We start from the raw sequence: 21,214 nt of genomic DNA on the forward strand, positions 1-21,214 counted from the left end.
GAAAGCGCTCGTTTTTAATAACGCAACGTCCTGCTACCTCCTGCATTATGTGACATTTAGAAACAGGTGGTACGCAGGACCGTTGAGTGATTTCCAACGAGCGCTTCCAAACTCCAACGCTCCATGCTGCTCAATGTTTTGCCACTTAGTCTAGATGAGGGGGGCGTATCCCGGTGGAAAAGTGACGCATGGCATGTGCATACTCTCTATTGCAGACCATTGTAGGCTATGAGATATGAGGTAGCTCAGGTGGTAGAGGACTCGCCTTTGGGACAAAAATGTTCTGGGTTCGATCCCGGTCACCACCCAGCTCAGCATAATGAGTACCACGGCTTGGGTAACTTATACCTACAGTAAAGTACTGGGAGCTGATGGAAGGTGTACTGCTCCACCTCAGCACCCCCATCTCCCAGGGGTCTAGCACATTGGTTCTCAAAGTGGGGTCCGGGGACCCCCAGGGGTCCTTGGGGGGGGTACCAGGGGGTCCCCAGCTAATTTAACCCCATTATCCATATCTTATACTTTGGCTATTTTTGAAAAATCGTGAAAATTTGTGCAAATCTTTGAATATATATTTTTAAAGCGAACATTTGTAACTCAAATCTTTGCCTCTGAGGGTCCCTGGAACAAAATATTTTGAGATGGGGGTCCGCGGCCAAATACATACATACATTTTGGGGGTCCTTACCATGAAAAGGTTTGAGCACCACTGGTCTAGGGGATGCATTGACAAGGGGATAGACGCCCTCGATGCTCGGCTGATACTAACAATAAGCTACTTTGACCTACTTACTTACTAGACATGAGAGGCCTAATGCATATCAAACTGGAGGGCCTTGAAATAAAAAAGGATGAGAATTACTGAGATAAGACTGTACATGCTTACCCAGGACCTCCAGGTCAAAGTGCATGTGGTCCTCCCCGGCCTCGTTGACAGCCTGACAGGTATATTTTCCACCGTCATCTCTCTGCACCCGGGGAATCTGTAGCACCTGTCCACCTGAGAACGCAAAGCCACAAAAAAAAGAAAAGGTTGATGCATGGGACACTATGTGCTGAGCCTGCATGACAACACCCCTTATAGCCGTTCTAAAATTACTGTAATCCACAGCCTCCTGGGGCTTATTGTTGTATTACAGAACAGCAACTTTGCCGGTCAAGTTGATATCACACAGTAAAGAGTTTCCCCTGACCTGGATATAGTGATGATTTTGACAGCTAATTTTTATTTAGTTTTAGTTTTAGTTATAGTCTTTTGAATAAAATTCTGTTTAGTTTTTGTCATCAAATCAAATCAAAGTTTATTTATATAGCACATTTAACATGACCAGGTCAACCAAAGTGCTGTACAGGTAAAAACAAAACAAAGCAAAAATAAACAAAAAGACAAAACAAAGAACAAAACAAAAAAGTCATATTTTAGTCATCTAAAATATTTAACTTTTAGTCTAGTTTTAGTTGACTAAATATCATAAGACTTTCTACAGCTGATTTAAATAAAAAATTTGGCAGGCTGTGATGCCATCGAAATGGCAGATTTTCACATAGCTGCATGCCAAAAATAGCTGATCTACAAGCTCACAACGAGCTTGTAGATCAGCTATTTTCGGTCTGTGACACCAGCGCGCACCCATGATGACTTGTTTCAGTTCTACTGGATCTCTTCTCCACTAGTCCCTCCCTGACATTTTAGTCTAGTTTTTATTTGTTGACGAGATTATCAGTATATTTAGTCATCATGGCTTAGTTTTTATTTTGTTTTCATTTTGTTTTCGTCAGTGACAAAAGGCAGTCGAAGAACATTTTTCGTCATAGTTTTAGTCGATGAAATCAACACTGACCTGGAAGCAGTAGCACTCCGTCAGCGGTGGTGAGTTTGCGTCCGTCTCTGAACCAGCTGAGCTTGGGCGGGGGGATGGCATTGCTCTCACAGGACAGGCTGATGGGATGACCCAGGACCACCTCCCTCTTCTCCGTCATGGCTTCCTTATCGTCATCCTCCTCTTCGTCGCTCAGGCCCCAGGCTGCTTCCCTGTTGTTATTCACCCGGTGGAATATTGGAGGAACTGAAAAGAAAAAGGTCAGTTTAGGGTTGGCTGTACCTGAGTGGGTAGAGAGGCCGTCTGGGAATTTTACGTTTTTTTGTGCTCATTTCCAGCAACGCCCTGCACACATACACACACACACACACAGGTGTGTTAAGATTCTTAATGCAAACATATTTTGTCATCCATGGGGGTCCGGGGACTCCCAGGGGTCCTTGGGGGGGTACCAGGGGGTCCCCAGCAAAATGTGTTAATATAGCGTCACAATCATTTTAACCAGATTTAACCATATTTTATACTTTTGGCTATTAAAAAATAGCAGATCCTACAAGCTCACAGCACGTCACTTCGTGCCGCGCTATGAGTTTGTAGATCTGCTATTTTTGAAAAAGACTTGACAATTTGTGCAAATCTTTATTTATATATTTTTTTGGACTGGAGGTCCCTGGCACAACATATGTTTTGAGATGGGGGTCCATATACATTTTGGGGTCCTTGGCACGAAAGAGTTTGAGAACCACTGTTTTAGTGTGTTCAAGTCGAGGCTCTATGATTATTATGTGAAAAGGCCAGCTGGTTACTCACCCTGAATGGTAACATGAAAGTCTCTCTTGTCTTCTCCTGCGGTGTTGGTGACCACACAGGTGTACTGGCCTTCATGAGACAGCATGGCATTGTCTATGTGTAGAACTTGTTCACTCACTCGAACACCAGCATGGAAGATTCCATTCAGCAACTAGTAAGAGAACAATAAAACGATAACTTATAACACTCTCTGCAGTGTGAGGCGCTTTTTCTCCCTCTTACGTATGCAGTAATGAACTATACTAGTGTATGAAACTGCTTAATATATACACAAGCCCAACCTGTCCATCTTTAAACCACTGAGTCTTGGGTTCGGGGAAGCCTTTGGCAAGGCAGGATAACGTTAAGGTCCCGTTGATCCGTACTTTCTCCTCCCTGCCACCAAAGGTCAGGGATGTGGAGTCTCCTTCTATCTGTGGTGGAACTGATGAGAAAAACTGATATTACACACTGATGATATATCTACTGTACAGTATATGAGGTAAGAGCAGACTCGTGCAGGGCTTATCTCTTACCAGTGGTGTAAAGTAACGAAGTACATTTACTCAAGTACTATACTTAAGTGCAGTCTTGAGGTATTTTTACTTTACTGGAGAATTTCCAATCTTCTACTCCACTACATCTCAGAGGCAAATATTGTAATTTTACTCCACTACAATTATTTGAAAACTTTAGTTACTAGTTACTTTGTAGATTTTGATTACTATTACAAAACTATTACTATACTATTACTATATATATTACTATACTATTACAAATAAATTAACCACTTCAGCCCTATATACATTTTCGGCCATTTGAAAATCTACAAGCTCACAATGCGTCGCGATGCGATGCATTGTGAGCTTGTAGATCTGCTATTCTCAAAAGATTTGTATACATTTGAAATGGGCCATTCTGCATAATGAGTACTTTCTACGTTTGATACTTTAAGTACATTTTGATACTAATACTTTAGTACTTTTACTCAAGTAAAATTTGAATTCCAGACTTTTACTTGCAACAGAGCATTTCCACATTGCAGTATTGATACTTTTACTTAAAAAGTAAATCATGTGTGTACTTTTTCCCACCACTGTCTCTTACCCAGGACACTGAGTGAATAGTGTTTGAGAGCGGTTCCGGCCGGGTTGGTGGCCCGGCATGTATAGAAGCCCGTGCTGTCTCCCTGCGCCGAGCCGAGCCGCAGAGCCTGCCCGCCACGGGTGTAGGTCAGCCGAGTGCTGGACACGATGGGATGGTTGTCTTTCAGCCAGGTGATGCTGGGAGCCGGAGAGCCCTCGACGTCACAGGGCAGAACTGTAGGGAAACCCAGCACCACCGATACCTCGGTGGTCTCACTGGGACCCCTGATGGTGGGGGGAGCTGTGTGGAGAGACAAGAGGTAGAAACTAGATGGATGACCCCCAGACAGAGCACAGTGAGACTGTGGACTTCATATCAGTGGTGGAAAGAAACTAAGTACATTTACTCAAGTACTGGTACAAGTGTACAAGTTTGAGGCATTTTTACTTTACTATACTTTTACTTCTACTCCACTACATCTCAGAGGCAAATATTGTACTTTTATTACACTACAATTATTTGAAAACTTTAGTTAATAGTTACTTTGCAGATATACATCATTATATTAGAAAACATACATTAACCACTTTAGCTCTATGTTATACATAGGCTATTTGAATAGCCGATCTACAAGCTCACAACGCGTCGCATCGCGACACGTTGTGAGCTTGTAGATCTGCTATTTTCAAACATTTTAGTACTTTTAATTTTGGTACTTTAAGTATATTTTGATGCCTATACTTACTCAAGTAACATTTTGAACACAGGCCTTTTACTTATAACAGAGTATTTTAATATTGTGGTATTGCTACTTTTACTTAAGTAAAATATCTGAGTAAGCTTCTTCCACCACTGGACTTCATATACATTGAGGTGTAAACTTTTTTAAATGGTCGTTGTTTTTATTGATTGTGGAGAGAGACCGTAAAGACAGAGAGGGTGAATGTCAAGGGCAGCGAGTTTAACCTTGCACGGTGAGCCTGAACTGGCGCATCTGAGTCCCTGCATTGTTCCTGGCCAGACACTGATAGAGTCCCTGGTCCCTCAGCCTCACAGACTTCACCTTCAACACCTGGCCATCTTCTAGAAACTCCACGTGAGGGTCTCCATCACGGGACAGAACCCTGGAGAAAAAAAAGAAACGGGGTGGTGGGCCCAGTCAGATTATTAGTTCCTGTACATTGTACTGTGTACTGTACTATGACCACCTCTTCTTGCCCTGTGGTTTTAAACACTGTTGTACATTTTATTACATTTTTGGGCGGTGAAACCGCCCCTATAAGTGAGGTTTGGAAATTTGTACAATTACTTGAAATTTGTACAATTATCCTGCGCTGTGATTGGCCAAAAAGTACCCCGCCTAACCCTGCACCGTGATTGGCCAATCACAGTATATTCAGGACTGTGATTGGCCAGTGTCACATGACACATGTGCATAGCCCTATATAAGAAACCATAACTTGAAAAAAAACATACATTGGTTTTTTTCAAGTTATGGTTTTGTCCATCATAAAGAGTGTTTCAATAAATGTATTTATTTTTTGTACATGATTGGTTGACTCCATTCAGTATTGTGATTAGCTAGCAAGACACCGCCCACTTCACACAGGGTGTGAATTTTTTCTTTCTTTTCTTTCTTTTCTTTTTTGCTGATCTGTACATATTTCAGCTGTGCACTGCCGCATGGTAATTGTTTGACCATACGTGCAGGCACCTGTGTTTCTTTCCTACTGTGTTTTTGTTGTATGACTTGTTGTGAAGTGCACAGAGACCCCTTGGGGTGATGTTGCTTGCACTATAAATAAAAATAAACTGAAGCTGAACTACTGTAGTAGGTATATTGGTGGATGTCATGGGGCAAACTGTCCTGCTTACTCTCCATCTCGGCTCCATTCCACCCGGGGAGCTGGTCTCCCACTGACCCGACATTGGAACTCCACTTCCTGTCCTAATACCACAGACTGCTGCTGTAACCTGGATGTTCCTGAGATCACTGGTGGGGCTGTAACATGGGAGACAGGCTGGTTAAATCCAGGTGACTACACGTAATATTCCATGTAGATGTCAGCAAATCACTTATTAATTCATTAAGACCGGGAACACATCTGTGTGTCATTTTTAGATTCCTTTGGCTATTCAAAAATAGCAGATCTACAAGCTCATAGCGCGGCACCGAGTGCCGCACTATGAGCTTGTAGATCTGCTATTTTTGAAAATAAATCGTGAAAATGTGTGCAAATCTTTGAATATACATATTTTTAAACCGAACAATTGTAACTAAAATCTTTGCTTCTGGGGGGGGTCCCTGGAACAAAACATTTTGAGATGGGGGGTCCGCGGCCAAATACATGTCTAAAAATTACATGTTTTTGGCCGGAGACCCCCCCATATCAAAATATTTTGTTCCAAGGACCCCCCAGAAGCAAAGATTTGAGTTAAAAACGATTTTTCAAAAAGTTTGTATACCTGCTAAAACAGTAGAAACACAGAGACATTGAAAAAAAGGTCCACATTTATGAGTGCTTGTGTGCTCACCTTGCACTACTATGTTATATTCTCGGCGAGCCTCTCCCGCTAAGTTCTGGGCCTTGCAGGCAAATTGGCCTGCATGTTCTGATTGGACTCTGTAGATCCTCAGCAGTCTCTTGCCATTCTCCAGATATACTCCAGGACTAGCATCCACCTAGACACAGCCATTCAAAGAACAGCATCATTGTATTTAGCATGTTGGCCACTTGGTGGCATTGCACAGCTAGATTATGGAAACTTGCATCAGTGGTGTATAGCTCATAGGGTGAGTTACTCGTATCTTCTTTTCCATAGACCCCTATTCCTTTTGCTGTTTTGATTTATAATGATAAATGTGTCCCATTTAGTTGTCGTTAAGGTATTGGTCAGAATCAGCTTTATTGTCACATCCAGTGTTGCCAGATTCTGTGAGAGAAACAAGCAACCAGGTCTAGGAAAACCAGCCCAAAAGAAGTGACTATGGGCCCACATGAGCACTTTAACATATACATCAGCTATTTGAAAATAGCAGATCTACAAGCTCACAACGCGTCGCATTGTGAGCTTGTAGATCGGCTTATTTTCAAATAAAATCTAGCGGGGAAATTATAATAAGCAGATCTGGCAACCCTGGTCACATCACAGGTTTACAGAAGTAAAAGAGCGGGTGAAATCGTATTGTTATTTCCATAGAAAAAAAAGAAAGGGAAGAAGAGGGGGGGGGGGGCAAGGGGGAAAGGAGACCAATCAAAGAAAACAAACAAATTATCTACATATTTACACATAGTACCTGAGATAAGATATAAAGGTGCCTGAGCCTATAGCAGATGTATACTTGTGCATGATATACTATATATATATATAGGCGGAGATCGAACAATCAACTTTCGTGTTGCCGAATGACCGCTCTACCTCCCGACCTACTGCCTTACCTTATTAAGGTTGACCTACATGTATGAAGTCGTTGTCTTGTTTATATTGGAAATACTGTATAAGAATTTCATTGATGATCACTAAAACGGTGCTTGTGACTTTAAAAGAAAGGGGGTGGATATAACTGTAAACAAGTCTCTGTAATTGAAGTGCATCCTTCCCTGCTATAATTAGCTAAGAAGGTGACATGCTGCAAGTAATTGTGATGCAAAATCCTATCAGTGCCAACATTTAGTTCTCTTCAGAATGTAGTGCTGTCATTGCTACTGCATATTTCTACTGCATTAATGTATGTAGAATGTAGAGTATATCTTGGGTTGCCAATTTATTCATTATTTTTCAGTGTATTGTATATTCTGTGTATTTTCCTTTTTGGCAGCAACATAGACAAATCCTACCTCAATAAACAGGGAAGATGCAATTCTAAGTGGTATATTCTGTATATCCTCTGTCCCGGGTAAGGTGCAATTCTAAAGTATTTGATGTCAACATGTCTAGCAAGCTTGTGGTAGCTTGTAGGCTGTAGCTTTATATTATGAGAACTCACAGAGTGGCCATCTTTAGTCCAAGTGATTGATGGAGAAGGAATCCCAAAAGCGTCACAGCCAAGGGTGAGAGGCTGCTTGAAGGTGACAGTCAAATTCCGGGGCTGGCCGTCATCTTGGATCTCAGGGGGAACTGCAGAGACAAAGGAAGGAATAGGGAATATTTGTCAGTGTTGTTCACATCAGAATTCACCATCGCAAGGCAATTTGTCACGTGTAGACAGAAATAGCCAGAAAATTAAGACTCACCATTGACTTTCAGCCTGATCTTCCTCTCAGCGGAGCCCGCCTCATTACTCGCAATGCATTTGAAGTCCCCGCTGTGGCTTGCAGATGCCGAGCCAATCACGAGGGAGCCATCCTGGGCCATCGAAAGCTCTGTCTGGTCACGGTGTATCTCCAGACCGTTCTTGAACCAGCGCACCTTGGGAGGCGGTGAACCTGCAGAGATGCAGAAACAAGAGGGGGGGGGAATCGAAATGAGTCGTATAAGGAAATCAGCTTTATCGATCACGCCCTGACAGAAAGAAAAGTTGTTTCCGTCTCAATGCATCTCTGCAGGAGAATTTAACCCATTCAGACCGGGAAAGTCATTTTTTGATTTACTTTGGCTATTAAAAAATAACCGATATACAAGCTCGTAGCGCGGCACCGAGTGCCGCGCTACGAGCTTGTAGATCTGCTATTTTAGAAAAATTGTGAAAATGTGTGCAAATATTTGAATATATATATATATTTTTTTAAAGGAAAACATTTTTAACTCAAATCTTTGCCCCTATATGTCCCTATTACAAAATATTTTGAGATGGGGGTCCACGACCAAATGCATATAATTTTGGGGGTCCTTGACATGAAAAAGTTTGAGAAGCACTGATATAGAAACATACGTTTTTCAAAAAACTTAGAATCCCCCAGAAGCAAAGATCTGAGTTACAAATATATATATTATATATTATAATATATATATTATATATAATATATATATATATTTCAAAAATATATATTCAAAGATTTGCACACATTTTCACAATAAAAAAAGAATAGCAGATCTACAAGCTCATAGCGCGGCACTCGTTGCCGCGCAATGAGCTTGTAGATCTGCCATTCTTGAATAGCCCAAAGAAATCTAAAAATGACACACAGATGCGTTCCCGGTCTTAATGGGTTAATGGGCAAGCGGCCCAGAATGGAAAAAGCAGGCTGTACATTTATCTGCCGGACAGGAGGACAGTGGGGGAAACCATGCCAAAATGGTTACTGAGAGCCCTGTCACTTCACAAACTCACATTTTGAAGGTCAGAGTCACACACGAGAAAAAAAAGCAAAAACACAATATATCGGGGGGAGATGTCAGATTTAAAGTGCAAAGCATAAAGATTTATTACCGGAATCTGAGGTGAGGGCCTTTTGCAGCAGGCATAAGAATGGTGCGACTAGCAGTTCAAAGGCACTGGTGCGTGCACTCAAGCACCTAAAACAGATGTGTTCTGCGGATTACAGTGTGGAAAAGAACTGCAAATGGGGATGAACGGGCGAGTGATGGGTTGGGGAAAAGAGAAGAGCTTAAAGGAGGAAACTTCTCTACCCCACAGACTGTCAAAAAAGGACAGAGCCAGAGCATTGCCATCCTCTCTATAGCTAGTCTCAGTGGCAGAGCATCGAGGAACAGAGACCTAAATACCGTTGCTCTGTCTATTTACAGAGGTGCTACATATTCAGACGCCCACAGAGGAAGGCAGGGGGAAACCCGGCACACTATCAATCCCCTGGTCCAAAAATACTAAACCAAAGAGATGCAGAGGGAAATGAAGGTGATGTTATCAGCAAATCCCTTAGTTGGAACACATGTTTACAGTTTAGAAAATTCAGACTCATATTAATTTTCTCATTGCTGGGAGCTCAATTTGCTCATTGCATACATATGTTTTAGATGCTAAAACGTCTCATTAGAAGACTTTTGAATTGATTTGCCGGAGCTTACAAAGTCTGATCCGCCGCCCCCCTTCATGTGTTTTTCATGACTACCCTAACACAATGTTCTCATTTGCGCATTAACCCATTGAGACCTAGAACGCATCTGTGTCACTTTTTGATTTGAGCAAAAAAATCATTATTTTACACTTTGGGCTATTCAAAAATAGCAGATATACAAGCTCATAGCGCGGCACCGAGTGCCGCGCTACGAGCTTGTAGATCTGCTATTTTTGAATTTTTTTGAAAATGTGTGCAAATCTTTGAATATATATTGTTTTAAAGCGAAAATGTTTTACTTGAATCTTTGCTTCTGGGGGTCCCTGGAACAAAATATTTTGAGATGGGGTCCGCGACCAAATACATATCATTTTGGGGGTCCTTGACATGAAAAAGTTTGAGCACCACTGATATAGAAACATACGTTTTTTCAGAATACTGTTGGGATTTAGAAGACATTTGTAGAATCGGCTTCAGGTCTTAATAGGTTAACAGTCTCCTTATGGCCGGGTCTGCCGTTTATCTCCCCCGTATACTCGACACATCTCCAGCAATCGATGAGTGGAGCACTTGTGTGCTGGCGGCTTCTTCAAGGTACAGAGAGCCTTTGAGCATCCACACATAAGCTCTACGAGGGGGGGCCCCGTTACTGTCTCCCTGCCCACACCAGCCTGCCTGTCTGCCTTCTTGCCTAGTGTGTGACATGCAAGAGGGGGGGGGGGCACTTCTTCTTCTTCCTGCTCACTCCATGGTGCATCTCAGACAACTCTGTCCATTATCTGCCAGCAGCAGCCTGTAATTAGGATTCCTCTCCCAGCAGGCCCTCTCGCAGAGGAAAGCAGATGTGGACTCACAGAGGCAGCCGGCAGAATGATGTTCCAGCTGTTGCTTCCCCATTTAGTCATGGTCCTCACCTTCTCAAACATAGCCCCTGTTACCATGGCATGGCTCCATACAAACAATGCCTATTTACATTGTCTTGTCAGAGGGATGGCTTGGCGAGGTCTAACAACTAACATCACCGATGAAAAGCTTGAGTGCACCCATCCACTGCTGGAACACACTCGTACACACATAAGAACACACATTCTTCGACTATCGCAATAAAAAAAATTGAAGCTTTCCCATCTCTGTTGGGCGGCGCTTCATGATCTCACTGAGCTGTTGAAATAAACTGACAATGGTTTACAGAGTGCTACATCGAGAAATTATCTTGATGCTGTTTTCTGTTTTGGCATCTGCAAGCTTAAGGCGATAGCAGAGCATATCTTTGATCGTGCACAAACACTGTTCACATTATCTGTCCTACATTTCAAGTGGTGTTTGCTCTGAAAACAAGAAAACCATGTCCTCAAATCATACTCAAAGAAAAGCAACTGCATCTATTTACTTTCACCACACACACACACACAGCGTACATTTTCTCTTTTCTAGAAAACCGAACCTTGCACTGCCCTTCCCTATCACTATCAGTCTGTCCTATAGGCTGAGTCATCCATGAATAACTTCCTACCTTCAGCAGGGCAAGGAATGATGACCTTGTTGTTAGCAACTTTCTCCATGATGGCGTCTCCAGGCTCGGCAAAGGATGGGGCCTCTGTGGGGACAGATAAAGCAAGTTAGCTGTCATGTAAAAGTACAAAGGCAGTAGAGACGGCGAATATCTACTCAAAACAGAAATGAAAATGATGACTATTATTATCATAAGGTGTGAAGGCTCTGCTGTTCAAAGGCACACAAAGGGGAGAATCCTGTGGAATCCCTCGGGGCGTCTCCACGTCTGATGTAGGTGTGAGATTTGAGACCTTTCTCTGACAGCTTTAAGTTGAGCCTGTCCAACTACAGTAAACATCAACCTCCGGCTAAGCATTAGTGAAAAGGTTAATCTGCAATGTTACGGGAAAAAAGATGTCCTAATTGTGCTGACAACATGAGTCATAGGTCCTCACTTCTGTTCTGTGCCCCCTACTCTCTCGTTAACCTTAACCCATTGATACCTGGAACGCATCTGTGTCACTTTAGATTTCTTTAGGCTATTCAAAAATAGCAGATATACAAGCTCATAGCGCGGCACAGAGTGCCGCGCTATGAACTTGTAGATCTGCTATTTTTGAAAAATCGAGGAAAAAAAAAATTGGGTTTTTTTTCCAATTTTTTTTTAGGATTTAGAAGACCTTTCTAGAATCTTCTCAGGTCTTAAAGGGTTAAGCTCGGACTTCCTCCACCCAAACCCTTAGCGAATCAATCGCTTGAGTGACCTTTGCGGGTCAAATAGGACCCTCAATCAACTTTAGCACCCCCAACCTGGCTGACCCCTACCACTGGTCAGATAAAGTGGGGTTTAACGCCTGCTTGTCCTCAGGCAGGCAGTGTGGAGCTACGTACCTCAAGAGAATAAAACTATAAACACTCGAGTCTAAAACGGGGCCGTGACACGCTTATGTCTAAACACTCAAAGTACCTGATCTAGGTCAAGGTTACTTTCACAGATGTTGCTGTGCAAGCATATTTCCCGATGTGCATTATCGCTGCGTGTTACTTTATTTATATTCTACTTGAATAGGTTATGGTATTTTGAGCAGTGGTGGAAAGTAACTAAGTACATTTACTTAAGTACTGTACTTAAGTACAATTTTTAGGTATTTGTACTTTACTTGAGTATTTCCAATTTTCAGTACTTTTACTTCTACTCCACTACATCTCAGAGGCAAATATTGTACTTTTTACTCTACTACAATTATTTGAAAACTTTAGTTACTAGTTACTATTCAGATATAAACTATGATATAATGAAACATACATTAACCACTTTAACCCTATTTTATACCTAGGCTATTTGAAAATAGCAGATCTACAAGCTCACAACGCGTCGCATCGCGACGCGTTGTGAGCTTGTAGATCGGCTATTTTCAAATATTTAGTACTTTTACTTTTGATACTTTAAGTACATTTTGATGCCAATACTTTTGTACTTTTACTCAAGTAATTTTTTTATTCTGGACTTTTACTTGTAACAGAGTATTTTTATATTGCAGTATTGGTACTTTTACTTAAGTAAAGAATTTGAGTACTTTTTCCACCACTGATTTTGAGGTAAACAACAAATGGAATTGACGGATCAAAACTGTACTCCACCTAGAACTTCTAGAGTGATCTCCAACGTGTCCTGTCCGGCGTCGTTCTTGGCCACACACCGGTAGGTGCCCTCATTCGAGCGGCTGACCCGCTGGATCCTCAGGGTGGCAGCAGTGTCCCTGACCTCGACGGGTAGTCCGTCGTGAAACCAACGGACCTCTGGGCTGGGCTCGCCGTGAACCACACAGGGCAGAGTCACCGTTTGGCCGCTCAGGGCTTTCAGCAAGGGAGGAGCCGCTTGGATCCGAGGCTTAGCTGAGTGATAAAAAATGTACATAGGGCTGTCACGATTACAAATTTAAGTTGACGATTAATTGTCACACAAATAATTACGATTAACGATTTAATTGTGTTTTTTGGCATTGAACATTGGAACATGTGAATACAAATTACATTTCTGTTTGCCTTTGGGCAGATATGACAAATAACTTAAATATCCAAAGATAACATTTTATACAAAAAAAATACTAAAATACTAAAAATAGTGGAAATAGTTGATCTACAAGCTTACAATGCATCACAAACGCATTGTAAGCTTGTAGATCTGCTATTTCTGATTTTTTTTGGGCGGTGAAACCGCCCCTATAAGTGAGGTTTGGATATTTGTACAACAAATCCTGCGCTGTGATTGGCCAAAAATGTACCCGCCTAACCCTGCACCGTGATTGGCCAATCACAGTCCATTCAGGACTGTGATTGGCCAGTGTCACATGACACATGTGCATAGCCCTATATAAGAAACCATAACTTAAAAAAAAAACATAAATTGTTTTTTTTTAAGTTATGGTTTCTTCCATCATAAAGAGTGTTTCAATAAATGTATTTATTGTTTGTACATGATTGGTTGACTCCATTCAGTATTGTGATTAGCTAGCAAGACACCGCCCACTTCACACAGGGTGTGATTTTTTGGGCAGTGAAACCGCCCCTATAAGTGAGGTTTGGAAATTTGTACAATTATCCTGCGCTGTGATTGGCCAAAAAGTACCCCGCCTAACCCTGCACCGTGATTGGCCAATCACAGTCAATTCAGGACTGTGATTGGCCAGTGTCACATGACACATGTGCATAGCCCTATATAAGAAACCATAACTTTAAAAAAAACATAAATTTGTTTTTTTTAAAGTTATGGTTTCGTCCATCATAAAGAGTGTTTCAATAAATGTATTTATTTTTTGTACATGATTGGTTGACTCAGTATTGTGATTAGCTAGCAAAACACCGCCCACTTCACACAGGGTGTGATTTTTTTTAAGTATTTGAAAATGAATGATTTTTTTTCAACGAGGAAACGATTGTGACGATTATGCAAAAATCTCAAATAATTGCAATTAGACGATGATGTAATAATTGTGACAGGCCTACATACAGTTCATGTCTCCCCATTTCTGTTGAACTATTCAGTAACCATTCAAATGTTTTCAGCAGTGATTCATCCATACAGAATCTATCAACATGACAGCATCTTAAAAAAGGGTGTCTGACAAGTTCGTAAACTTTCCAAAGACCTACGTCATTTACCTTGAACGTGCAAATTGTAGCTTAGGGACACGTTGCCTGCTGGGTTCTCTGCGGTACAGGTGTACAGTTTACTATCAATCAGTCGCACATCAGTGATCTTTAGGGAGCCTGAAGGTAGAACGGTGAACCTAGGGAGTGGTTGAGGGTCAAGGGTGAAGGGATGGAAAAAACGTCAAGAGTTAATGGAGATCTATGGCCTTGTTTGTGTTTAGGTAATACACGTATTGAGGAGAACATTCTGAAAGCTTAGCATGAAAATATCAACATGTGTATATTAACAATCAACCACAAATACTGGCTGCCCACGGAATCCGTGGTGATGTCACTAAAATTGTTTCCATCAAACCAACATGGTCTTTACTGAAAATGCTTGGTATTTTTAAGCTGTTGATGGCAAAAACAAACTGGCAGATTTTGACAGACATGGGTTTTGAATAAATGTTCATGTTATAAATGATGAACCAAAATCAAAATGCAAAAAAATTGCTTATATTTTTCATCATTTCATCTTTCTATATCAAAATTGGCTAATGGGAGGGCAGGAGGGCAGGCGGGCAGGCGGGCAGGCAGGCACAATAGGGACTCTGATGAAGCAGCCACTATAACTCGGATCGGCGGTGAGGCGTAGATGTGAGGGCCGCGTAGCGGCTTGAACCTCTAGTCTTTACAAATGTACACATCCATAATTGATACATGTATACTGTAAACAGAATATATAATCAAAGGGAAAATATTAACATAAGACAAATGTAGGTCAAAAATGTCAAAGGACTAGGTAGGCTGCCATAGGAAATTTGTTTCCAATGTAATGTAATGCGATGTCTGATTGAAGTAAAACATTAGTTAGAGCTGCACTTCAAAGAGTAGACAGCCATAACCCGAATTGCGCCAGAAGCTATCCAGCTGTACTAATTCATAATGTGAGCAAATATAAACAGAGCTCTGCGATTTATCTGAGATAAGTGTGTCTGCAAAGGAACTGAATTATAACAATAACAAATTCATTTAAGTGGAAACGAGCTGGAAGCACAAAGAGCTCTCTATTCCAGCAGTGCATATGGCTAAACGCCTCATCATCCCCCGCCTCTTTAGACTGGTCTAGGGAGAAATGGTAGCATACATCATGGGGACCAAATGCCTTCTTCTGCCAGTGGTCAATCCATGCTGCGCTGCACTGCCTTTAACTTGATTCATAATTCATCGCATGACCCTTTTTGACAAGTTTCAAAGCATTGACACGTGCAAAAGGGTCCCGTGACACCGTATGAATTAGCCTCTAGCAAAAGCTGGAACACAGAAGCAATGAGCCGGTGACTTCAGGCCCATCTATCTGCCCCCCCCCTGTTGCTCCTCAAGTCTGAGTTATACTCGGTCGGACTCCAGTGAACGTTGCCGCTCTACAAGCTCACAAGGCGTTACGCTGCGACGCCTTGTGAGCTTGTAGATCGGCTTTTTCCGGTGCGCGACACCCACCGCAACTTAAGTATAACTCAGGCTTCGCTTTGGTGTCCAGTCATCTGTGGACACTGGCTGCCTGACACACTGACAGGGGGACAAATTGGCCTAATCAGAAGATGCTGCACCATGCAGTCTGAACAGCTCCACTGACCCAGTGTCTCTCTACAAGTCTCTGTCTGGGACTTTCTCGCTCTCTCTTCCTCCTCTCTTATCAGTCTCCTCCTCGCTTTGCTTCTCTCACGTACTCTGTACCCTGTGCCCCCACCCCTCCTTTCTTTTCCTCTCACCCTCCCTTCTTTGTCTTCCTCTCTCCCGCTCCCTTATTTACCCCCCCCCCCCCCTCCCTCTCTCTTCCTCTCCCTCTCCACTTTGCACGAGCCTTAAGGTGGGACAAATGACCGTGAGATCTCCCTTAACACCACACATGTACTGAGTCATTCCAACAGTCACACCAATCTCACCCAGTGAACACATGATGAGGGCTGGTTAACCAGAGAGAAAAGAATCTCCTCTTTCCACAGTGCCAGTATAAGCAAAACCCATGGTGTGTGTGTAGGGGTAGTTCATGGATATGTGTTATTCTCATCAGACAAGACTAGTAAAGAGTCGACATGTTGTTTTACGGCCAAAGCCCCCCCGGGGGGAACCTCCACAACGTCAGGCAAACGGCACTTCTATCTCGTGTTCCGTAAGGGTTTTTCTCCCCTTCTTCCCGGCACACACTCACACTCTCACACACACACACACACACACACACACACACACACACACACATGCTCTTCTTCCCCCACTATTCTTCCTCCTTCCTGGTCCCCACACACAAGCATATCTGATTCAGCCGCTACCGCAGCACTTCAACCCCCTTACGTCCGTTCTGCTCTATCTAACCCAAAGCCATACAATCTGGTCTGGGTGGAGGGGGGTCTCTCCTCTCTCTCTCTCTCTGTCGTCAAGCTCAGTCTCTTGTGTCCCTGCTAGCAGACTGTGGGCTAAAACACCCTGCTTCAGCCCTGTCTGTCTGTCTTGTCTGAACCCAGAGTGACCACACCAGAGAGAGCCGGGGAGCGGCGAGGCGAGCCATGTGGGACCAGATGTTCCTCCACTAGAGCTGCTCACACACAGCTTTATACTGCAGCACCACTGTTGTCTGTCTGTGCCTGCTTATGCAGCCTGCCTGTGTCTTCAAAAGGCTTCCCACTAAATGAACTCCAACCATTAACCCTTTAAGACCGGGGAACGCATCTGTGTCATTTTTTATATTTCTTTGGGCTATTTAAAAATAGCAGATATACAAGCTCATAAGCTCATGAGCTTGTAGATCTGCTATTTTTTTGAAAAAAAATCTTGAAAGTGTGCAAATCTTTGAATACATTTTTAACTCAAATCTTTGCTTCTGGGGGGGTCCCTGGAGCAAAATATTTTCAGATGGGGGTCCGTGGCCAAATACACGTCATTTTGGGAGGTCCTTGACATGAAAAAGTTTAAGAACCACTGATATATAGCAACATAAGTAAATACGTAAAAAAAACATTTAGGATTTAGAACACATTTGCAGAATCCCCAGAAACAATAAGATTTGAGTTACAAATGTTCGCTTTCAAAAATATATAAATTGAAAGATTTTCATGATTTTTCAAAGATAGCAGATATACAAGCTCATAGCGCGGCACTCGGTGCCGCGCTATGAGCTTGTATATCTGCTATTTTTTAATAGCCCAAAGGAATCTAAAAAATTACACACAGATGCGTTGCTGGTCTAAAGGGTTAACGTCAGCCCGGAGATGACAGCCGGCTTCAATCAAAGGTCCGCTTGTAAAAAAAAAAAAAAGGGGGAGCGGGGTTGGTTAAAAGTCTGGGGTCTATGGTATGGTGAGAACCGTGGTCCTTTTTAACAGGCTGTTTACCTGTTTTACTGCACTGTTGCTACATTGTATGACGTGTGTGAGACTTCCTCTCTTACCAGGCGGTTACGGGAGGGATGGGCTGGCCGTTCCTGCTCCATGCGACCAGCGGAGACGGACTGCCCTGGACCTCGCATGGCAGGACCACTTCGGTGCCCACTTCGGCGGCCATCTTCACCGTGTTGTCGTGCCCGCTTACGCCCATTATTCTGGGCATGGCTGGGGAGAGAGGGGGATACCAGATGTAACCGGCAGTGGTGTAAAGTAACTAAGTACATTTACTCAAGTACTGTACAATTTTGGGGTATTTTTACTTTGCTGGAGTATTTCCAATTTTCTGTACTTTTACTTCTACTCCACAACATCTCAGAGGCAAATATTGTACTTTTACTCCACTACAATTATTTGAAAACTTATACTAGTTACTTATATAAATGATTACATTATAAAACATACACTAACCACTTTTAGCCCTATTTGAAAATAGCTGATCTACAAGCTCACAACGCGTCGTATCGCGACGCGTTCTGAGCTTGTAGATCGGCTATTTTCAAACATTTTAGTACTTTTACTTTGGATACTTTAAGAAGTTTAAGTACATTTTGATACCAATACTTTTGTACTTTTACTCAAGTACATTTTTTATTCCAGGATTTAACTTGTAACAGAGTACTTCTACATTGCAGTATTGATACTTTTACCTAAGTAAAACATTTGAGTACTTTTTCCACCACTGACCAGACGTAACCAGACTGTATAGATTCCTGGTCCAATCACGTTAGATAGTCTACGAAAGCTAAGTGGAATTTTTGACTCTGAAATCTCACCTCTAGAGAGAGAGGGCAGGTGTTATTGTTATTGTTACATTCTGTAACATCTGTAAACGTTATGTTTGGGTGAATGTGGTGGAATGTGTTTAGGTCTTACTGTTAACACTGAGCTGGACCTCTCGGCTGGCAAAGCCCACGGGGCTGGTGGCGGTGCACATGTAGATGCCGGCATCCTCTGCAGTCGGGTGGATGATGTGGAGGTGACCATCAGAGTCAGACTGAGGGACGGAGTTCTCACTGGCTACGGGCTGTCTTCCCTGGGGGGGGGAGTGCAGGGAACAGGGCAGTGTTTATAATACTGTACAAACAACAGCAGAGGGACACTAAACTGGGCTAAAGGTTTCAAGTCCAACTTCTGATGCGTTGGTGTAATTACCGAGATCCACTTAAAGCTTCTCTTTCCAAAACACATGTACACAGGGGAACACAGCCTGCAGCTACAGCACTCACTTCCTTTCAAGACGAGATGGCTTTTGCAGATTCATTTTTTATCTGACAAGAATAGAAATTTACTTCACTCCAGAGTAGCTTACCAGAGAATGCTTAGAAGGCATTGTAAAAATAGCCTAAACTGATTGACACACACACACACGCACGCACGTGCACACACAGCGAGCGTGTAGATTGGCTATTTTCCAAATGATACAGGGCTTAAGTGGTTAATCACAGACAAATCAATTTAGTCGATTTGTGAGAATGACCGGCTTAGCGGTTGGAAGTAGAACAGAGGCATGGTCTAGACTCTAGAGTTCAACCAGACGTGTGTTTATTCACCAAACCAACACAGATAACTTTCTATCATGGTTACATCATTGGCATGGGGGGTGCTCCTTCCATTCCGACATCTCACCACTCCGACTAGTGGCTTCCGCGTGCGGTTATGGTTAGGGTTAGGGTTAGGTATAGGGTTCGTCAACGTCGGAAAGGCGACATGTCGGAAAGGAGAAATGCACCCTTGGCATGGTGGTGTCAAGCTTTCACCCTTCTCCTCTATCTGAGAACTGGCAGCCTTTTATACCAGCTGCAGCTAATGAGCCTGGACTTCTCCATTCCAAGGGGTGGATTATAAATCCAAAACTTTATAAATACATGAATACCTATACAGTTAATCCACATACAAATATATTAGAAACTTTTAAGAACCCCAACAATCATGATTCTTTATCACACTATACTACAACATAAATATCAACAGCAAAAGCATATCACAACCCCCCTCTGAACTCCTGACAATGGTCCAGCCCAATCTACTGAAACACACCAGGTACTGTTAAGCATTCAATCAAACTCAACAATAAAACCTCACAACATACATATTGCACTCTCTATATTGCACTAAGGTGAACTGTGCAAATTACAAAAAAAGCAAATGTGCCGTGCAAATATCATTCAATAAATAAGGGTTATAGCAAACATAAGTAGCAGAGGACCTCTCTCTGTTACACGATTATAAAAAAATCTATTCGAATTTGTCAGTATCGATTCGTTGATATACTGTAAGAAAAAAGGGGGGAAATATGCATCTTGCATATTATCTGTTTCTTGGCAATAACACCATGATATCATCTCTAACAAAGTAATCAATTTAAAATAATCTAGGAAACAGAGTAGATGATAACTTGTTGGATCACATTACAAAAAAGATAGCCAGTTATTAGTTAAAAAGACAAGTAATTAGGCCAAAATGTTTTTTCTTTTTTAAAGCGTACAGATGATCACTTGTTGGATTACCATAATGTGTACAACATTACTTATATTCAAAAGTTGATTTAGCGTTGCCTTTAGGAAGATCAATCTTTTTAAAAAATGCCAAAAAACGATGATTTCCCTTTAGATTCTGTTTGAGGAAAACAGAGCCTCTACCATTAGTCATGTAACGGATTCATGGGACGCATTCCAAAACGGTCATTAAGTAAAGTACATTTGGGCTAAGGAAGCGTGACATCCTACCTTAGACCAGACAACAGCTGGCTTGGGAACTCCACTGGCCTCACAGGACAGTGTGATGGCCACGCCCTCGTTGGCTATGTAGTGGTTGGGACCTGCGTTGATCTCGGGCGGCGCTGTGGTGGGAGAAGAAGTAGGTCAGAAATACAGCTGTCTGACTGGCCACGAGCAAGTAGGCACTGAATTATCCCTGGCCTTAACCCTTTAAGACCGGGAACGCATCTGTGTGTCATTTTAGGATTTCTTTGGGCTATTTTTGAAAAATCGTGAAAATGTGTGCAAATCTTTGAATATATATATATTCGAACATTTTTGACTCAAATCTTTGCTTCTGGGGGTCCCTGGAACAACATATTTTGAGATGGGGGTCCGCGGCCAAATACATATCATTTTGGGGGTCCTTGACATGAAAAAGTTTGACAACCACTGATTGTAGCATAGACATTTATAGAATCCCCCAGAAGCAAAGATTTGAGTTGCAAACGTTCACTTTATAAAATATATATTCAAAGGTTTGCACAAAGTTTCCACGATTTTTCCAAAAATATCAGATCTACAAGCTCAAGCTGTATGTGTGAGCAGCTCTAGTGGAGGAACATCTGGTCCCACATGGCACTCGGTGCTGCGCTATGAGCTTGTAGATCTGCTATTTTTGAATAGCCCAAAGAAATCTAAAAAAAAGACACACAAGATGCGTTCCCGGTCTGAACGGGTTAAGTCTACACGAGCCTGACTGCATGAAACATTTCTTCATTACAAACTGATGATGA

General features: G+C 42.3%; 1 protein-coding gene across 1 annotated transcript in view; it reads right to left on the reverse strand.

Annotated features, from left to right (window-relative positions):
- hmcn2 (hemicentin 2) overlaps positions 1–21,214 on the reverse strand; it is a gene marked incomplete at its 5' end in the record, with an annotated part of 103,223 nt that overhangs the window by 49,671 nt on the left and 32,338 nt on the right. The window contains 16 exons of the mRNA XM_080433596.1: positions 887–1,000; positions 1,842–2,066; positions 2,631–2,781; positions 2,912–3,054; positions 3,717–3,995; positions 4,662–4,819; positions 5,571–5,697; positions 6,231–6,378; positions 7,684–7,814; positions 7,931–8,122; positions 11,166–11,249; positions 12,788–13,042; positions 14,309–14,436; positions 17,727–17,886; positions 18,595–18,754; positions 20,448–20,560. Of these exons, the coding sequence (XP_080289722.1) occupies positions 887–1,000; positions 1,842–2,066; positions 2,631–2,781; positions 2,912–3,054; positions 3,717–3,995; positions 4,662–4,819; positions 5,571–5,697; positions 6,231–6,378; positions 7,684–7,814; positions 7,931–8,122; positions 11,166–11,249; positions 12,788–13,042; positions 14,309–14,436; positions 17,727–17,886; positions 18,595–18,754; positions 20,448–20,560 (2,568 nt within the window). The remainder of the gene's footprint in view (positions 1–886; positions 1,001–1,841; positions 2,067–2,630; positions 2,782–2,911; positions 3,055–3,716; positions 3,996–4,661; positions 4,820–5,570; positions 5,698–6,230; positions 6,379–7,683; positions 7,815–7,930; positions 8,123–11,165; positions 11,250–12,787; positions 13,043–14,308; positions 14,437–17,726; positions 17,887–18,594; positions 18,755–20,447; positions 20,561–21,214) is intronic.

The sequence above is a fragment of the Gymnoscopelus braueri genome (genome assembly GCF_963280865.1).
Source record: "Gymnoscopelus braueri genome assembly, chromosome: 7".
Classification (NCBI taxonomy): Eukaryota; Metazoa; Chordata; class Actinopteri; order Myctophiformes; family Myctophidae; genus Gymnoscopelus; species Gymnoscopelus braueri.